Raw genomic sequence first — 14,827 nt, 5'->3', positions numbered from 1 at the left:
CTTAATTTGGGTCCAGACAACTTTTTATTTTTGTTTTATTGCAATCATCCCTTATGACTGCCCTACAGTTGCATAACACCAAAACCTGTATGCTGAAATGCTAATTATTTGCCTTGTAATGATGCAATCCCAGTGAACACTCTGGGCACCATTTAAAAACCTATATACAAAGCACTTAATAAATATTAAATTACATTTTCTACTGTCCCTGTTGTCTGTAGTGAGTACAAAAATACTGGGGATTATGAAATACCCATTTATGTGTAAAGGTTTAAAAATGTAACCTATAAAAAGCACTAAAAGTCCATACAGACTGGCCATATGCTCAAGAAAAAGATGTTTTGAAACCATATGAATGCAATAGTAGCTAATGTAGTATGTCTACAAAGCACAGCTTTGCTCTTCACAGCCTTTCCTGTGTTGGGTGTTGATGTAGAGTTGATCGGTCAAGGCTCAGTCACAGAGGTCTCTGTTTAGCTCCAGCCTTTCTTGTTCCTCTTCGGAGAGCAGGTACTCCTCGATGTAAGAGTACAGCTCATCTGAGGTTGTGGGGTTAATGAAACGCTCTCGATCTACACCCATTTCATCCAACAAAACCATGTTGAAGTAGGATCGAGAGATCTGCAGAGCTTGCCTGTTGTTTACAGATACGTGACATAAACAAATGCATTACGGGACAGTTTTATCTTTAAGGCTGTAGACTTAGAATGTGGCAACTTTACATTTCGTTGTTTTCACCATCAATTGCAAAGCCATTCTGTGTGTAATCACTGTGTGATGCAGTAAATGTGTTGAAGCTTACCTGAGGCCCTCTATGACCTCAACATCTAAATACTGCTCTTTAATCCGGCCAACTTCTCGAGGTGGAGTTCCTAATAACTCGATCACAGTCACGTGTCGAAGATCCAGACCACATCCAGCTTTCTGAGAAAAAACATTTTGAGAGAATGTTCAATAATGACTGAACCCTCTATATTTCATATATAGGTTTATATATGATTAAAGTTCCAGACCTGTAGCATGATGTTCTGAAGCTTGTAGTATTGGTCAGATACGCTTGGGGTGGACACAATAAGAAGCCTTCTTTTCTCATAGAACTGGTCAAGCAGGGCACCAGCAGATCTGATGTCAGTTTTGATCTGCATCACTAGAAAAGGCACCATTTAGAGATCTATTAGAAAAACTAAACCAAATCTAAATCCTAATTAGAGAATATCTTTTCCCTCTCGTTTCCACTTAACACATACTCAATAACTGTTTGAATTGAACTGACTGAACAAAATGTATATTGTCGCTTTTAGGAATGTATCTATACCAATACTGATAGTGGGTGTTGTCCGCTACTGTTCTTATTTACTCGTACTTGACCATTTGCTACCAAAGTCTGTACATGCTGACTTTTACTCTGTTTGGCTGAATAGAATTGCGATGTATAAATCATTTTTATAAGTCATTTTTGTTTTAACCTTCTTAAGTGTAAAATAAGCTGTAGAGAGACTGTTTTGTCCTACCGTGTATATTTCAGTGCATAGTGTGGTTATCTATGCTTCTGTAGCACAGTTTCTCAGTTTGTTTGCTCAGTACTCAGGTACGCATGTTGTTTTGAATGAAACAGCTGTAATGATAATTGTCCATTGACAGAGCTGTCTGTAGAGGCTGCTTTTCACATAGCATGTCAATTGGACTGAGTGTTTTTGTACAGTGTGAGCATATAAATCACAGTCACCAAAGAACAATATTTCTTAAATTGTACAGTGTTTGTTTAGAACTACAGCTCAACCAGCAAAAAAGCTTCATTAAGACTGTCACTGTGCTACAGAGACTGTTGTTGAAAGAGACAGGTGAGGAGCATGAGAACAAACCTGTGAAACGTATTTTACTTGCAGCTGTGCAGAAGAGCTTTTATGACGTGGAACAAAATCCACTTTTCTCCACTGCAGCACTGCTTCATTTAAGGTAACTAATGTAGCATAGTTAGCTAATGCATGTTTAAAAGCAGCTAGATTTTAATTATTTAACCGTTAAGGTACATTGCACTCATTTGCACTAACAACTAATTAATTAGTAGGTAATTCATTATGGTATGAATTGGTTCATTATGGTATTTGCCTCGGCGATTACTCAAGAATAAGTACTCATACTAGTTCTGAAAATGGTATCATGCATCCCTAGTTGCTGTCCACAAAAAAGAAAATGTGTCCAAAATTGTAACTTTTACAGGCAAAGACAAAAAGGTCATAACTTTAAATGTGAGTTAATGTGAAGTGAATTCCAAGTAATTTTGGACCATTTCTGTTGGGCCAATCACAATTAAATTTTCACACAATGTAAAGAGCAGCTTTATTCAAATTATGAAGAGAAATGGAAATAAAAAAAAAAAAAAGATGACATTTAACTACACTGTATACACACTTTAAAGCAACTTGAAATGCCAGTAATCATGAAAGCAGTCAAATTATATTCTGCATTAAAATTAAATCAAATGTCAGTAGATTTGGATAAAGTGAGTTTGCCAGGCTATTTAATCCCTGGTGGTATGTGGTACTCACAGACACATTCAGGTGCTTGGTCTGACCAACTGCGGTTCAACAGGCAGACCCGGGTATCAGTGCCTCTCATCTCGTAGCCAGCATCACAGTGGTATTCGCACACAGCTCCATAGTTATTTCCATCAGACGAGCAGGTCAGATATCCATGCAGAGGTTCCTTCAGCACTGGACATCTCTGCACTGGGGAGAAGGAAGCAATCAGTTCAGTTCATACAGCTTATTGGTAAGACACTGTATTTAGCTTGATGTGGCTTTTCAAGAGCTTAAAGGGGCTGACAATGTATTTGATTTCAGTTAAGAGATTCTAGTACTCTTGTGTTTCCTTTGTTGGATTTTAGTTGGATGTGACTACATAGGGGTGGCAAAGGAAATGCTGAATAAATGCATGGTGGGCAAGTGCATGTGTGAATATGTTTGAAAATGTTTTAATTTAGTTAACTATCAAGTCATGTTTTTTTTTAGTATCACAAATAATATTGCAAATATTATTATTAATAAAAATAAATTATAGAACAAATAAATTAACAGCCCCTTTAAGAGATATTAAGGGAGTGTCTGGTTTGTCCAGTACATATGTTGCTAGTAAAAAGATCAGCCCTGGTTCTGCTGATGTACCTTCAACTCGCACAGTAAACTTGCAGGTTGCCATGTTGCGGGCCTGGTCATAGACCTTGAAGCGAATCACATGTTCCCCCTCACTAAATTCTGAACCTGATTCTGGTCCATTTCGTAAGACCCTACAAATTAATTAATGAAAAGTCTTAGGTTTATGGGTCTCATGTTTACAAATCTGTTATAGTTTTGCTAGCAAATGTGGTATACATACTGCAGTGATCTGTCAGCAGTATCTGTGGCAACAGGTCTCTCCCACGACACCCTGACGGTAAGTTTTCCTGGTTCTGCAATCTTCACTCTGGACAAAGGACATTTCAGTTTGGGAGGGTCGTGATCTGAAACAGTTAAAGTTGGGTAGAACATCAACAACCGCTTTCTCTTTTTTCTTGGGAAAAAAATGAAGACAGCTCTATAATGGAACGGTAGCACTGCTAAATCTGTTTGCCTCAGAGTTTATGGGGTGATCTCTTGGATAGATGAAACCTGCTAACCAGCCTGAAAAACACATTCCTGAGTTTAGCATACAACACTAACTGACTATTGAATCAAATAATGTACAGTTTTTATTATCACTGCATGCTTTTATACTGTCAATGGTATGATTATGTGACTATCCAAATGTAGCCCAACTTATACCTGCACAGGTGGGCTCTGCTCCACTCCATGTCCCCCCTTCCTGGCAAATGCGATAACGGTCCCCTTCAATCTGGTAACCTTGAAAGCAGGTATAATCACACCTGGAGTCGACCACAAAGCCATTGGTACAGGTGTAAGTACCTTGCTGGACCAGAGGAAGCACAGGACAGCGCACCCCTGAGAATCAGACAAAACATAAACATGTATGAGCTTATTTGAGAAGGCCTTCAGAACTGAAGCTATCATTAGACAGTTCCAGAGTTAGCTTTGCATTCATGATTATTTTGGGCGAGATATGACTGACTGACAAACTGATGACACTGACCAAAAGAAGGACATTTTATGATTTTTATGGAAATGCAACACAAATTGACACAATGGATTCAGTTTTGCTTCAAATAGTGTGAGATTCACAAAGTGTAAATTTGATTGGATAAAATTGAGAAAGCTCTCTGCTAAAAAAAACAGCTTAGACCAGCATGAATTCCATGATCATGCTGGTTATCCAGCATACCAGAATCCAAAACACAACATATCACTGCTGTCGAAACAAAACCTCAGATCTCCGAAAAGATAACTTTACAGGAGAAGAAAAAAACATAGTTTCTTTTAAATGTAAGTCAACGGAACCAGATTTTTTTCCAAATAATTTTGGGCCATTTCTTTGGGTCTATTCATCATAAATTTACACACAATTTAAAGGGCAACAGGCATTTATAAAAGGCTTTGTTCCGGCAGCAATATGCTGGTTTTATGGTGACCAGCTATGCTGATCTATGTTGTTTATTCTGGCAGGGATTATGTCACATCTAAGTACTTAAATGACACATCTTTAAAATCACAATAAAATTGTATCATGACCTAAATATGATAAGACTGAATCTCATCCCTAATATCTTGGCCTATGGAGTTTACTTACTTCGGCAGTGAGCGGTTCCTGACCAGCGACGGTTGGCCATGCATTGCACAGACAGTCGTCCCAGCAGTTTATAGCCCCGTTCGCAAGATAGCAAGCAGCGTGTGCCCAATGAGCTCCGATGGTTTCCACCTCGGGGGGAGGAACATGTCATCTCTCCATTGGGTAGTTTAAGTGTGTTGCACCACTGTGGGTCTACCAGATAAATGGACTTGGAATGAGGTGAAAAAAGCACTATCTATGAATATCTAAACCAAAATTGAGGCAGTCAGATCTCTTGCAGATTGAAAATGACAATAATGCAATAAAATTAATTGAGTTCATTTAACATTAAGAAACAAGTCCAACTTGAGATAAATTGCTGTTTTTTAAGACCAGATTATTACTTACGTTTATAGTCCAACATTGGAGTGTAATGTGTCTCCTGCTCTTGCTCAACCTCATTATAGCTGTTATGATGCATGTACCCAGACCCTGAGCCTGTGGGTAAATAGGTTTTGTGACAATATTATAGATATGAAAGTGATTTTAACACATTGGATTTAAAAGAAATTCAGCCTCAAAGCAAAGGCATTTCAGGTCTTTTCAGTGTTAAGGTTACATTAAAGGAGTTTTAAAACCCCCACACACTTGCATGCACAATTAGAGAACAGAAGAAGGCCAAGATTCACAAAAGCTGATTCTATTTCCTGTATACTCAGTGGCACCAAATTGCACCGTGGGGTCTTGGTGAAGAAACCAAGCATACACAGTAAACGCCCATTTTCCATTTAGAGTTTCCAAGCATTATTGTTCAGAGCATTGGCCAAAAATCTTCAGTTTCTGCTATATCATTAGTATACTGTGACTTGAAAAATGGAAAAAAATCCCCCCCTTTAGTTTCCACAGACCACATTCACCATCATCATTCTTTCCTGTCACACTGTTGTTCTTGTTTCATGTACAGTATGACTCGCCCAAAGCTCTTAGAAAAGCACTGGAAGAGGATTGCTTCTTGTTGTAAGTGGCAGTACAATGGACATATTATTTGAGTGAATACAGGAAGTACATTTTAGGCATCTTGTTTTGGCACAAAGATGAAATCTAGAAGGTTTCCAAAAGAAACAACTGTGCCACGAGTCCCTTCTCTCAGCATATTAATGAGGTATCTACTGTAGGTAAGTTTGATCAAGTAAACAAAAACAATTTTGTGTAGAGCTGGCAATTACAGACCAAAATCCAAACACACAATAATATACATTGGTGTAAATTCAATTAGTGCTGCAGGGTTAGTGACTTCCAACAGTGCCATTTTTCTGGGCAGAGGTCCCAGAAAGATTTGTTGTGGCTTAGCAGTCTCATAAGAGAGTGAATCTGGATTTTACATGCCCCATCTTGAAGAGACTAAGAACGAAATATGGCTTAGAATGACCCAACCAAAACATACTGTATAGTATTTACTTGTCACTATTATACAAACAAGAAAATATCCTTCAGCTGGAAACAAATAATGACATTCCAGAGGTTTGGGTAACAGCCCCTGTCCCATCTGCAGTAAATTCAAAACCGGGTCTCTAATGCTGCATGTTTGGGTTTTGCAAAGCTTACTAAGCAGACAATAATGACGGTTTCTTTGGAACATTAGTGTAAATGTTTGAAATGGCCTTTCCTCTCCCAACGCCCCACAACCACATTCTTCTACCAGTGTCAGCCTCCCACATCCCACAATGTTCATGCATATCTGTAACCACAATGCTGGTGAGCCAAGTGTTTCATGATTTCTAAATGGAAGAAATCCAGATCTAATGTATTCACACACCACTGCATATGTGGAAGAAAATTAACATGCACCGCAGGCAAAACTAAGAAATTGAAATGCTCTTCACCTGCACTGCAAAAAATTGAAACTTGTCTGAACAAAGAACAAGAAAGAATTCCAGGCCTAAATACTTAATAAGTGGAAGAATATACCATATCATTCAAAACAGTACATGTCCTGTATGGCCCACAGATGTAGTCTTCTCTGAAAAGCCATGAGTAATACAGAAAGCTAAAGATCAGACTCTCAGCACCAACACTCAATGCCAGTTTTCCATGTTCTCAAAACAACTGGAAACACTCTGTCTGATGACTGAGATGTTGTAAAATACCAAGACTCTGACACAGCCTGCATCAATAATGAGCTTTAGTTGACTGTGGTTCCCATACCTGGAGAACTTAAAGTATTTATGAGCTTAAAATCATAAATATTTTTATTCAGCTACAAAACATTTGTAATTTTGGTTTATTTGTCTCCTCCGTAAATAGTATTTTTTTTAGCATAGTCTTTACCACATTGCTTTAAAGTGACCTTAGGAACTGACCATCTTCAAATAGCCAAACCAGGCTCCGTCACAGCTGGTGTGTGTCCACCCTCACTAATCCAGCCAAATAGGAACCACTCAGTTAATTACAAGGGTTGAAGTTTGGATAACATGGTACATGTTGTTAAAGGCTTTGGGAGAAACAGTGATTTACAGTGATTCTACTCTATTAGGAGACTGACCCTTCAGACAGAAATGACATATATTGGCTCCATAGAGAAGGATCAGTTCAGTTTCAGTGCAAATTCAAGTGTATTCTAACATTAAACGCCAGTGCTCCCTTCCTAAAAGAAAATGTCAAGCACTAGATATTCCCTTCTGCTTAGTCTGCTGCTTAGTAGTGCTTTCAAATACACACTTGATATGATGTTTCCTTTCAGGACTCACTCATTTCCTTAAGTTCTTCACAAGAGACTGCAGTCACATTCACCACTGCACTGTCTGACAGTGAGGCTTTTTCTGCGACTGGAAGAAACAAAAAGGATGAAACTGATTCTAAGATTAAGCGAGGAAGTCTTAAGGCACCTCATAAAACATCCATTACTGTGGAAGGCGCTAATATCCTGTTTCAGAAAATCTTAACTTACTTAAACTTAGTGGAATGAGGTTAAATAAGTTAAGATCGTATCTGAAATGAGCAGGTTCCCATGCATTCTGTCACAAGGTACAGATAAACCCAGGCACAGACGGTTTTCATATGAGCCTAACAGAAGCATTTCCCAAAGAAGAAGTCTTTCCCGAGGTTATGATAGAATGAACGAGACGAGCGCAGCAGGAAAATGAATCGAACATATCAGCTCTTGCTTTTCCTCACAGTTTTCGCTACTTTTTAGTTCTGCTAGAATCGAATTAGCACAGAATTTCCTCAGTAAGGTTACTTCACCGACAGAACTGGTTCACTACGTAGCTGCGTGCTGTAGTCTCAGAAGACGGTATCTTACCTTCATTATTCAGTCCCAGAATTTGGCAAATCGCGGACAGTTCAAAAAGCAGAAGGACGTGAAGTATTTTCATAGCCCCAGTAAAGAAAGAAGAGTCAGTGTGGAAAAATGTGGCGAGTGCTGAGTGAAGCGCGGGATGGAGGCTCCGGGCTCGAGACGCTGAGGAGAAACGCGCGAGGCGAGCTGAGGGGCGAAGAGTTCGAGCGCAGCGCTGCTGCTGGATCAGCGTTTGGAGAGAAAACAGTGCAGAGTAATGACGAGGCAGCAGCAAAGCAAAAAAAAAGACTGGAAGCTCCCCCCGTCACAGGCTGGGGTTAAGGTGAATTCAGCTGAAGTGAGACATAATTTAAGAAACATAAAAACAGTCCAAAACTCAGTACAGGTGATATTCCTTTCATTTAATTTGATATAACTCCATCTATATACTGATAAACTGGTATCTAAACTGGTACCCACTAAGGGCCGCTTCTGCCTGAAAAGATCCCGTCTCTGACCAATGAGATAGTTGGAGAGATGAAGTAGTATTATCAACTGCCCATTACCAAAAATGATTAAACATTTCACACACATGTTGGTAATAGTTTGAAGAAAAAAAAAGAACAATTTCATATTGTTTTACAAAACTACAGCGTTAACACTCTACAATATGACATTTTACACCTCTATTGGCACGCTTATATGAGCTTTTCTGATACATTTGATTTGCTTTAAAATACAGCCAAGTCATCAGTGACGATACCACTTCAGTCAAGAAACATTTATTCACAGTCTGCATCATCTGAGTAAGACTGTCATTGGATGACAAAAGCAAGAGTCACTGAGCTCAAATGTCCCTTAATGTCCCTTAACTTGTACTAACCCTACAGTCCGTCCTAACTGGAAAAAGCAGAGTTAATTATAATAAAACTGGCATTTTGAATGAAATAATGACTTAAATACAGAAAATAATTCTCCTGTAGAAAAAAACCTACTAATTACACAGACCAGATTACTTAGTTCTTCTGCCCTGATTTTTGATATTTTAATTTTAATAGTACACTTATGCGTACCCAGACTTCGGTAACAAATGTTTTAATGTCTGTAAAAATGCTGCTTTAACAGCAAACGAAAAAAGTCATGACAAAACTGTCATTTTCCTTTTATGGCAGACTAAAATGTAGTTTATATATTTTGTTGCGTACTTTTTTGTTTTTGTTTTTTAATGTTTTACAAATGACAAAGAACATTTCATAAAGGAGAAGGAATTGTGTCCATAAAAATCAGAAAGATTCCCAGTATTCCAGGATTCTCAGTTTCCAAACCCTGATACATGCACACACGTTCAGTTCTTCAGTCTTGATGTGTGTCTGTATTTTTGGTGTTAATAATGAGGCCCTGGCCCACTTTATAGGCTCCTTCGTGTCTGTTTCACACAGAACGTGTTGACCATAATGAATGGACTATGATGAACTGATGTGCTGTGAGGGGACAAACTCTTTACTTTCTTTTTCTCGCTCTGCTAAAAGTTAAGTAAAACGATTATAAAGCTCAGCCGCTCGAGTCAAGATCTTTATTCGAAGTGACAATTCTGTCTCCTCACCGGAAAGTAAAAGCCTTCGATCGCCTACGACATTTCCTTTCTACAAAAGTTTTCCAGCAGGAAAAAGTCCTGAAGTTTTCCTCCCCCCTCCGAGCAGCGAAAACCCAGCCAGTCGCCAGCACGACCAGATTTAAGGAACCGAAATGTCTCCTCCGTCTAGAAGACTGCAGACCAAACCAGTGATAACATGTTTGAAGACCTTTCTGATATCTTACAGCCTTATATTTTGGGTGAGTTGTGTCTTTTTCAAGTTATTTACACGGTGAAAATTGCAGCTTTACTAAATTAAACAGTTAGCTAGCGGAGTTAGCCTAGCTGAGCTAGCCTGCACTGTGAAGAAAACAATGAGCGGAGCTGCGTTAGCTCACAGGATCTGCAGCAGAAACAGCAGCCATGCACTCAGAACAACAGCTGCTTGACGGATTTTTTAAAACTTGTTTTGATATTTGAAGGAAAAGCCAAAAGGTACCATCTGTTCTGTGAGACTGTTTTTGCAGCTCACTAATTTGATGGTCATCAGAGATGATGGAGGAAAGATTCGCCTCTTTTGTGGTTGATGTTTAACTGGCTAGCTGTATCCTTGTTTTTGTTCTTCTCTTCATTTTTTTAATACGAAGTAGCCAACAGGTGGGGGTTGGCCGGCAGAAGTGACCTTCTAGATTTGTGAAATCGATATGTTCTTGCAAACCTTTGTACTTTTTGTGGACAGTGTTTACAGTCGAAGGTAGAATGACACGTTTGAAAAAACGGTTTGCTTTGTAACTTGTGGCCCCTCTTGTAACTTGTAGTTTTTCCAAATGTGTTTGTATGTTGTGAAAAAGGCAGGTTCCTATGAGTGTTAAAGAAAGAAATCCTTAAAAATGCTAATAAAGTATGTAACGTGGTCTTAATTGGGTCAAAATCCAGGGCAGCAGTTATATCTCTTCTATTTATTGCTCTTCGCAGTATGCCAGATGGTCTGATAAGAAGAAACAAACTGAGCACCATGTTTAGATTGAATCAGTCAGGCCCTTGAATTCACAGTTGATATTAACATTAACAAAAAATAACTCATGATTATTTTCAGCAAGATACTTAAACTGAGTATAATAGCGGTGAAGTGGTGTAATTACAGTGTTTGCAAGGGTGCCATCAAGAAAGGGTTAGGACACAAGGCGTGAATCATCACGCACAGGGAAATATAAAAAGAAAGATGTGTTTCTGAATGTTTCTGCTTTTTCTCAGTTCACAGGGGTGATCCTGTTGGCAGTTGGCGTATGGGGAAAAGTTAGTTTGGAGTCCTATCTTTCTCTGGCCTCAGACACAAGCACCAACGCACCATATGTCCTCATTGGCACAGGAGCCATCATCGTCATCTTTGGCCTGTTTGGTTGCTTCGCTACCTGCCGTGGCAGTCCATGGATGCTTAAACTGGTCAGTCATAAACTAAAATGAAAATGCTGTGAATATTATACACATGGTAGGATGACATTAAATGATTTATGATAGACTGTAGACTCCTAATTTTTATTCACCAAATTGACATTACACTGTTTAGTATTTGTCTTATTTACTGTCAGAAGCCAGAGTTTCTGATATACATTTTTTTCTCTTGTTTTCTTCTTTATTGTAGTATGCTATGTTCCTGACTCTGGTGTTCTTGGCTGAGCTTGTGGCAGGCATTTCAGGCTTTGTTTTTAGACATGAGGTGACATATTGACATATTTGTGTTGAATGTTTATACACCTATGACATAAAATGCTCTTGATACTCATGGCCATTTTCTTAATTAGATCAAAGCTGAACTTAAAGATGCCTATTGGAAGGCTGAAAAAAACTACAATACTACGGACAGCAGAAGCCAAGCGGTGGATTCCATCCAGAGAACTGTAAGCATTTTTGACTCAACCAGAAAAGCTGTAGAACTTCCAGCAAACCACACTGTGTTCACTTTTGTCTTTACACTTACTTCTTAAATAATAGTTCATGTGGAAAACTTCGCTGTCGTTCAGTGTCATTTTTTTTAAACACTAATGTTTTATGGTGATCCTTGCCAAAATAGCTAATTTACAGCAGATGATGATGAAGGGGCAAGCCAGACTTAAGTATTTATTCTACTTTCTCAGCTGTATCTCTCTAGCTTGTCCTTGCCTACTGTAATCCTATCATTGATGGTGTACTCATGTTTTATACAGCTGAAGTGCTGTGGGGTGCATAACTACACTAGCTGGGCAGAGACGGCATACTTCAAGCAGAATGGCATTCCCCCAAGCTGCTGTATGCCACTGGCTAATTGCACCCCTGAAAACCTCAAAGACCTCAAGTTGGCTGAGACCGTGGTATACAAACAGGTATGAGAACAGTCTCCAGTCTATGAACATGGGTCAAATTATTACTGTTATTTTAGCAGTCCTTTTTTTAGCTTCCTTTGTTGTTAGTTAATATTAGAATGGAAATTTAAAATTAGATCAAAAATATTATATGTGAAATTAGACATTTGTATATTATTTATATGTGCTGTTGACATTTTATAAATGATTAAGAAATAGAATTTGGGAGTAATTAAATCATTAAGTTAGAAAATAATATTAAAACAACATTTAAAAGTTACTTTTATTCCTGACCCAGGGCTGTTTCGCTCTGGTGACGACTGTGTTGGAAGCTAATCTGGGAATCATTGCTGGGATATCTTTTGGAATAGCATTCTTCCAGGTAAAAATGTATTAATGTTAAATTACTTAAAAGGCACTCTGGACATGTGCTAGTCTTAACCCTTCCAGATAGATTAATGTGGGACCCAATACATCTGACATTCACTAGTACTACATTAGGGGTAACACATAAAAATACAATGGGTTCTTGTCTCCATGAACATTTATGTCTACTAATCTGTTTTGACTTCCTTTACAGCTTATTGGTGTATTCTTGGCATGCTGCTTGTCTCGCTACATCACCAATAACCAGTATGAAATGGTGTAGGAATCTCAGGTATGTGTGTCTGTCCTAATATAGTGGTCAAAAGTAGTCTGAGACACTCACTGAATACAATTTATGTTTTGTTTATTTAAACCTTTCCCAGTTAGATTCATCATTTATTTAGTTGTATCCATCAGAAAGTTCTAATAATGAGCAATAACAACCAGGTTTACTTACTAACTGAAACAAAAATTATAAAATATAAAGTAATTAACTGAAAATAGGAGTAAGGCAAGTAAAAGTACTTCAACATTAGTGGGACAAACAGTGTCTATTTTCTTAATGTAGGTCAGTATTTAGCACTTTATTAGGTTAATATTTTGTTGTATATCCCTTCTTTTGGATGGTGGCATGGAGACTTTTAGGCATTGAGCACATACGTTTGTCTCTTTTCACAACTTTAGTACATTTTTTCACTCTCAGTTTAGGCATTTTCACCCTATCTGGAATCTTTCTCACAGACATTTTATTACCAAGAGACTATATATATATATATATATATATATATATATATATATATATATATATATATATATTTTTTTTTTTGGTCAGATTAATTCAACTACATTTTCAGGTTTTCTAAACTTCTTTATGTTTCCATATGTCAATGAAATTTAGAGTCTGTTTTGCATTAGTTTTGAAATAAAATGGTGGGGTTAGGTGAGCTCAAAGTATTGATTGGTAAGTCATAATATAGATGAAATGATGTATAAACAAATAAAATAATAAAAGAAAAATTGGTTGTCCCAAACTACTTCTGAGCACTATATGTTTAATTATTTTCCCTGAAGTTTGTAAAAGTCATTCATTTGTGTTTGACAGTATAAATGAAGTATGTTGACACAGCTGTTATTAGTTCTCATTTCCTGTCATTCTTGTGTGTTTGTAGGATGCAGACGTGAAGTCACTCAAGATGGCATTTGACACAAAGGGAAACCATATACTTTTAGTATAGTGTGCGCATGTCTTACTTTAATCCATTTCATTTTAGAAAATCCTCCAGCTGCTTTTAAAAAAATAATGTTTTGTCATTGACAACTAGATGGAAGGGAAAGAATTATTTTGCTAGGTAAGGGATCATATATTTTCACAATGGTTCATCATGATACAATTACGTGTGTTTTGTAGAGTGTTAATGAAGTTTAAGAAGTAGAAGGGTGTAGCATGTTGCAAGTTTAAGCCATTGTTAAACCATCAGTGTCTATTGTTGGTGGTGCAACAGATAATGTACACATTGATAGGTTTATCTGAATTAGTTGGTATTAACATGTGCTAAAACTCTGAATTTAGTATTCGTTAGTAAAGTTTTTCTCAATGTTCTGAATTGCAAATTGTTGTTAACATTGAAATGATGTGAACTGAGGGAGACCAGTTGGGTTAAATAACTAAGTGATGTTATGATGTGGCCTTGTAAGCCCCAGCCTTATTTCACATAATAATGCCTTACAAATGTTGAGCTGTTTTCAAGGGTCAGCATTTAATATACATAGAGGGTCCACTGACTTTGTAAAAATGCTGTGGTTTTTTTCTTGGTGTGTCTGAATGAAAATAATTGTATGATAAATATATGCATTGCTTTTGTTAATTAACAAATGGCTTTACTGTAGTAATCTAATAGAAAATGCACACTCCCTGTAACTCCCAACGAAGACGACCACACCTGACCTGAGGGTGGGGAAGACGTCTCTTTCTGAAAAACATTCCTGTAGTTTTGTGCTTTGTGTGTAATACAAATACTAATAATGATAAAAAAAAATATTGCTCATTTTTAAACACTGGTATTTTTTCCCAACCCTCCTTTTCCAGCATTTAAGACTGAATTGTACTCTGGTCACAACATTTCATGGTCATATATGTCTGAAGGATCAGTTAACCTTTAAAGCATGTTCACTTTGTAGCCTACATATCTTTCTGTACAAATTCAGTGTTAATAGTTTGTTGTTCAGTTGTGGAAACAGCATGTAAAATACTTGAAAAAAATAAACAAACGTAACTTATTTGACGGGGTTGTGTGAAATCACTTACCGAACTAAGACACTAACTACAGTGCTCGACCATTACCTCTGAGAGGAAAAATGTTCAGCAGTAAGTCGATATCAAGCCTGTGTGCCAGCGCTCGTTTCTCAACAGGTTAGCGTCCCTAACTGTTCTGAAGAAATGCAGCAGGTGGCAGCATTAAGCCATGTCTGAGCACTCGGACACCATTAATTATGTTCCTTTTTTAGGAATTTATGGGAATGCATCATCAGATATGTAATTCAGTCGATTGACTGAATTACACTGGTCCGTGTTGA

The 14,827-nt window shown here is 37.7% G+C and overlaps 2 protein-coding genes across 2 annotated transcripts; one reads left to right on the top strand and one right to left on the bottom strand.

The window, feature by feature from the left end:
- Nucleotides 1–14: 14 nt before the first annotated feature.
- On the bottom strand, nucleotides 15–8,221 carry srpx2 (sushi-repeat containing protein X-linked 2). Its single transcript, XM_036568962.1, has 10 exons — nucleotides 8,000–8,221; nucleotides 5,107–5,196; nucleotides 4,720–4,911; nucleotides 3,801–3,977; nucleotides 3,376–3,499; nucleotides 3,165–3,286; nucleotides 2,550–2,729; nucleotides 1,014–1,147; nucleotides 803–924; nucleotides 15–634 (listed from the first exon to the last, which is right to left on the bottom strand). The coding sequence occupies exons 1-10, from the start codon at nucleotides 8,070–8,072 to the stop codon at nucleotides 454–456; spliced, it is 1,395 nt and encodes a 464-aa protein (XP_036424855.1). The 5' UTR covers nucleotides 8,073–8,221; the 3' UTR covers nucleotides 15–453.
- A 1,405-nt stretch (nucleotides 8,222–9,626) lies between these two features.
- tspan7 (tetraspanin 7) lies at nucleotides 9,627–14,530 on the top strand. Its single transcript, XM_036568959.1, has 8 exons — nucleotides 9,627–9,808; nucleotides 10,803–10,991; nucleotides 11,191–11,265; nucleotides 11,351–11,446; nucleotides 11,753–11,908; nucleotides 12,186–12,269; nucleotides 12,468–12,545; nucleotides 13,423–14,530. Exons 1-7 carry the CDS (start codon nucleotides 9,722–9,724, stop codon nucleotides 12,534–12,536), a joined length of 756 nt encoding a protein of 251 aa, XP_036424852.1. The 5' UTR covers nucleotides 9,627–9,721; the 3' UTR covers nucleotides 12,537–12,545; nucleotides 13,423–14,530.
- The last annotated feature ends 297 nt before the right edge of the window (nucleotides 14,531–14,827 follow it).

The sequence above is a fragment of the Colossoma macropomum genome, unplaced genomic scaffold (genome assembly GCF_904425465.1).
Source record: "Colossoma macropomum unplaced genomic scaffold, Colossoma_macropomum, whole genome shotgun sequence".
Taxonomy (NCBI): domain Eukaryota; kingdom Metazoa; phylum Chordata; class Actinopteri; order Characiformes; family Serrasalmidae; genus Colossoma; species Colossoma macropomum.
This window is presented reverse-complemented; position numbering and strand designations above follow the sequence as displayed.

Excerpts from the sequence above, each read along its gene's own strand:
- srpx2 (XM_036568962.1), bottom strand. The coding sequence starts at position 8,072 with ATGAAAATACTTCACGTCCTTCTGCTTTTTGAACTGTCCGCGATTTGC. Across the intron at positions 3,287-3,375 it reads ACTGCTGACAGATCACTGCA|GGTCTTACGAAATGGACCAG; the intron begins GTATGTATACCA and ends ATTAATTTGTAG. Across the intron at positions 2,730-3,164 it reads GTTTACTGTGCGAGTTGAAG|TGCAGAGATGTCCAGTGCTG; the intron begins GTACATCAGCAG and ends CCTTCTCCCCAG.
- tspan7 (XM_036568959.1), top strand. The coding sequence starts at position 9,722 with ATGTCTCCTCCGTCTAGAAGACTGCAGACCAAACCAGTGATAACATGT. Across the intron at positions 10,992-11,190 it reads GTCCATGGATGCTTAAACTG|TATGCTATGTTCCTGACTCT; the intron begins GTCAGTCATAAA and ends TCTTTATTGTAG. Across the intron at positions 11,909-12,185 it reads AGACCGTGGTATACAAACAG|GGCTGTTTCGCTCTGGTGAC; the intron begins GTATGAGAACAG and ends TTCCTGACCCAG.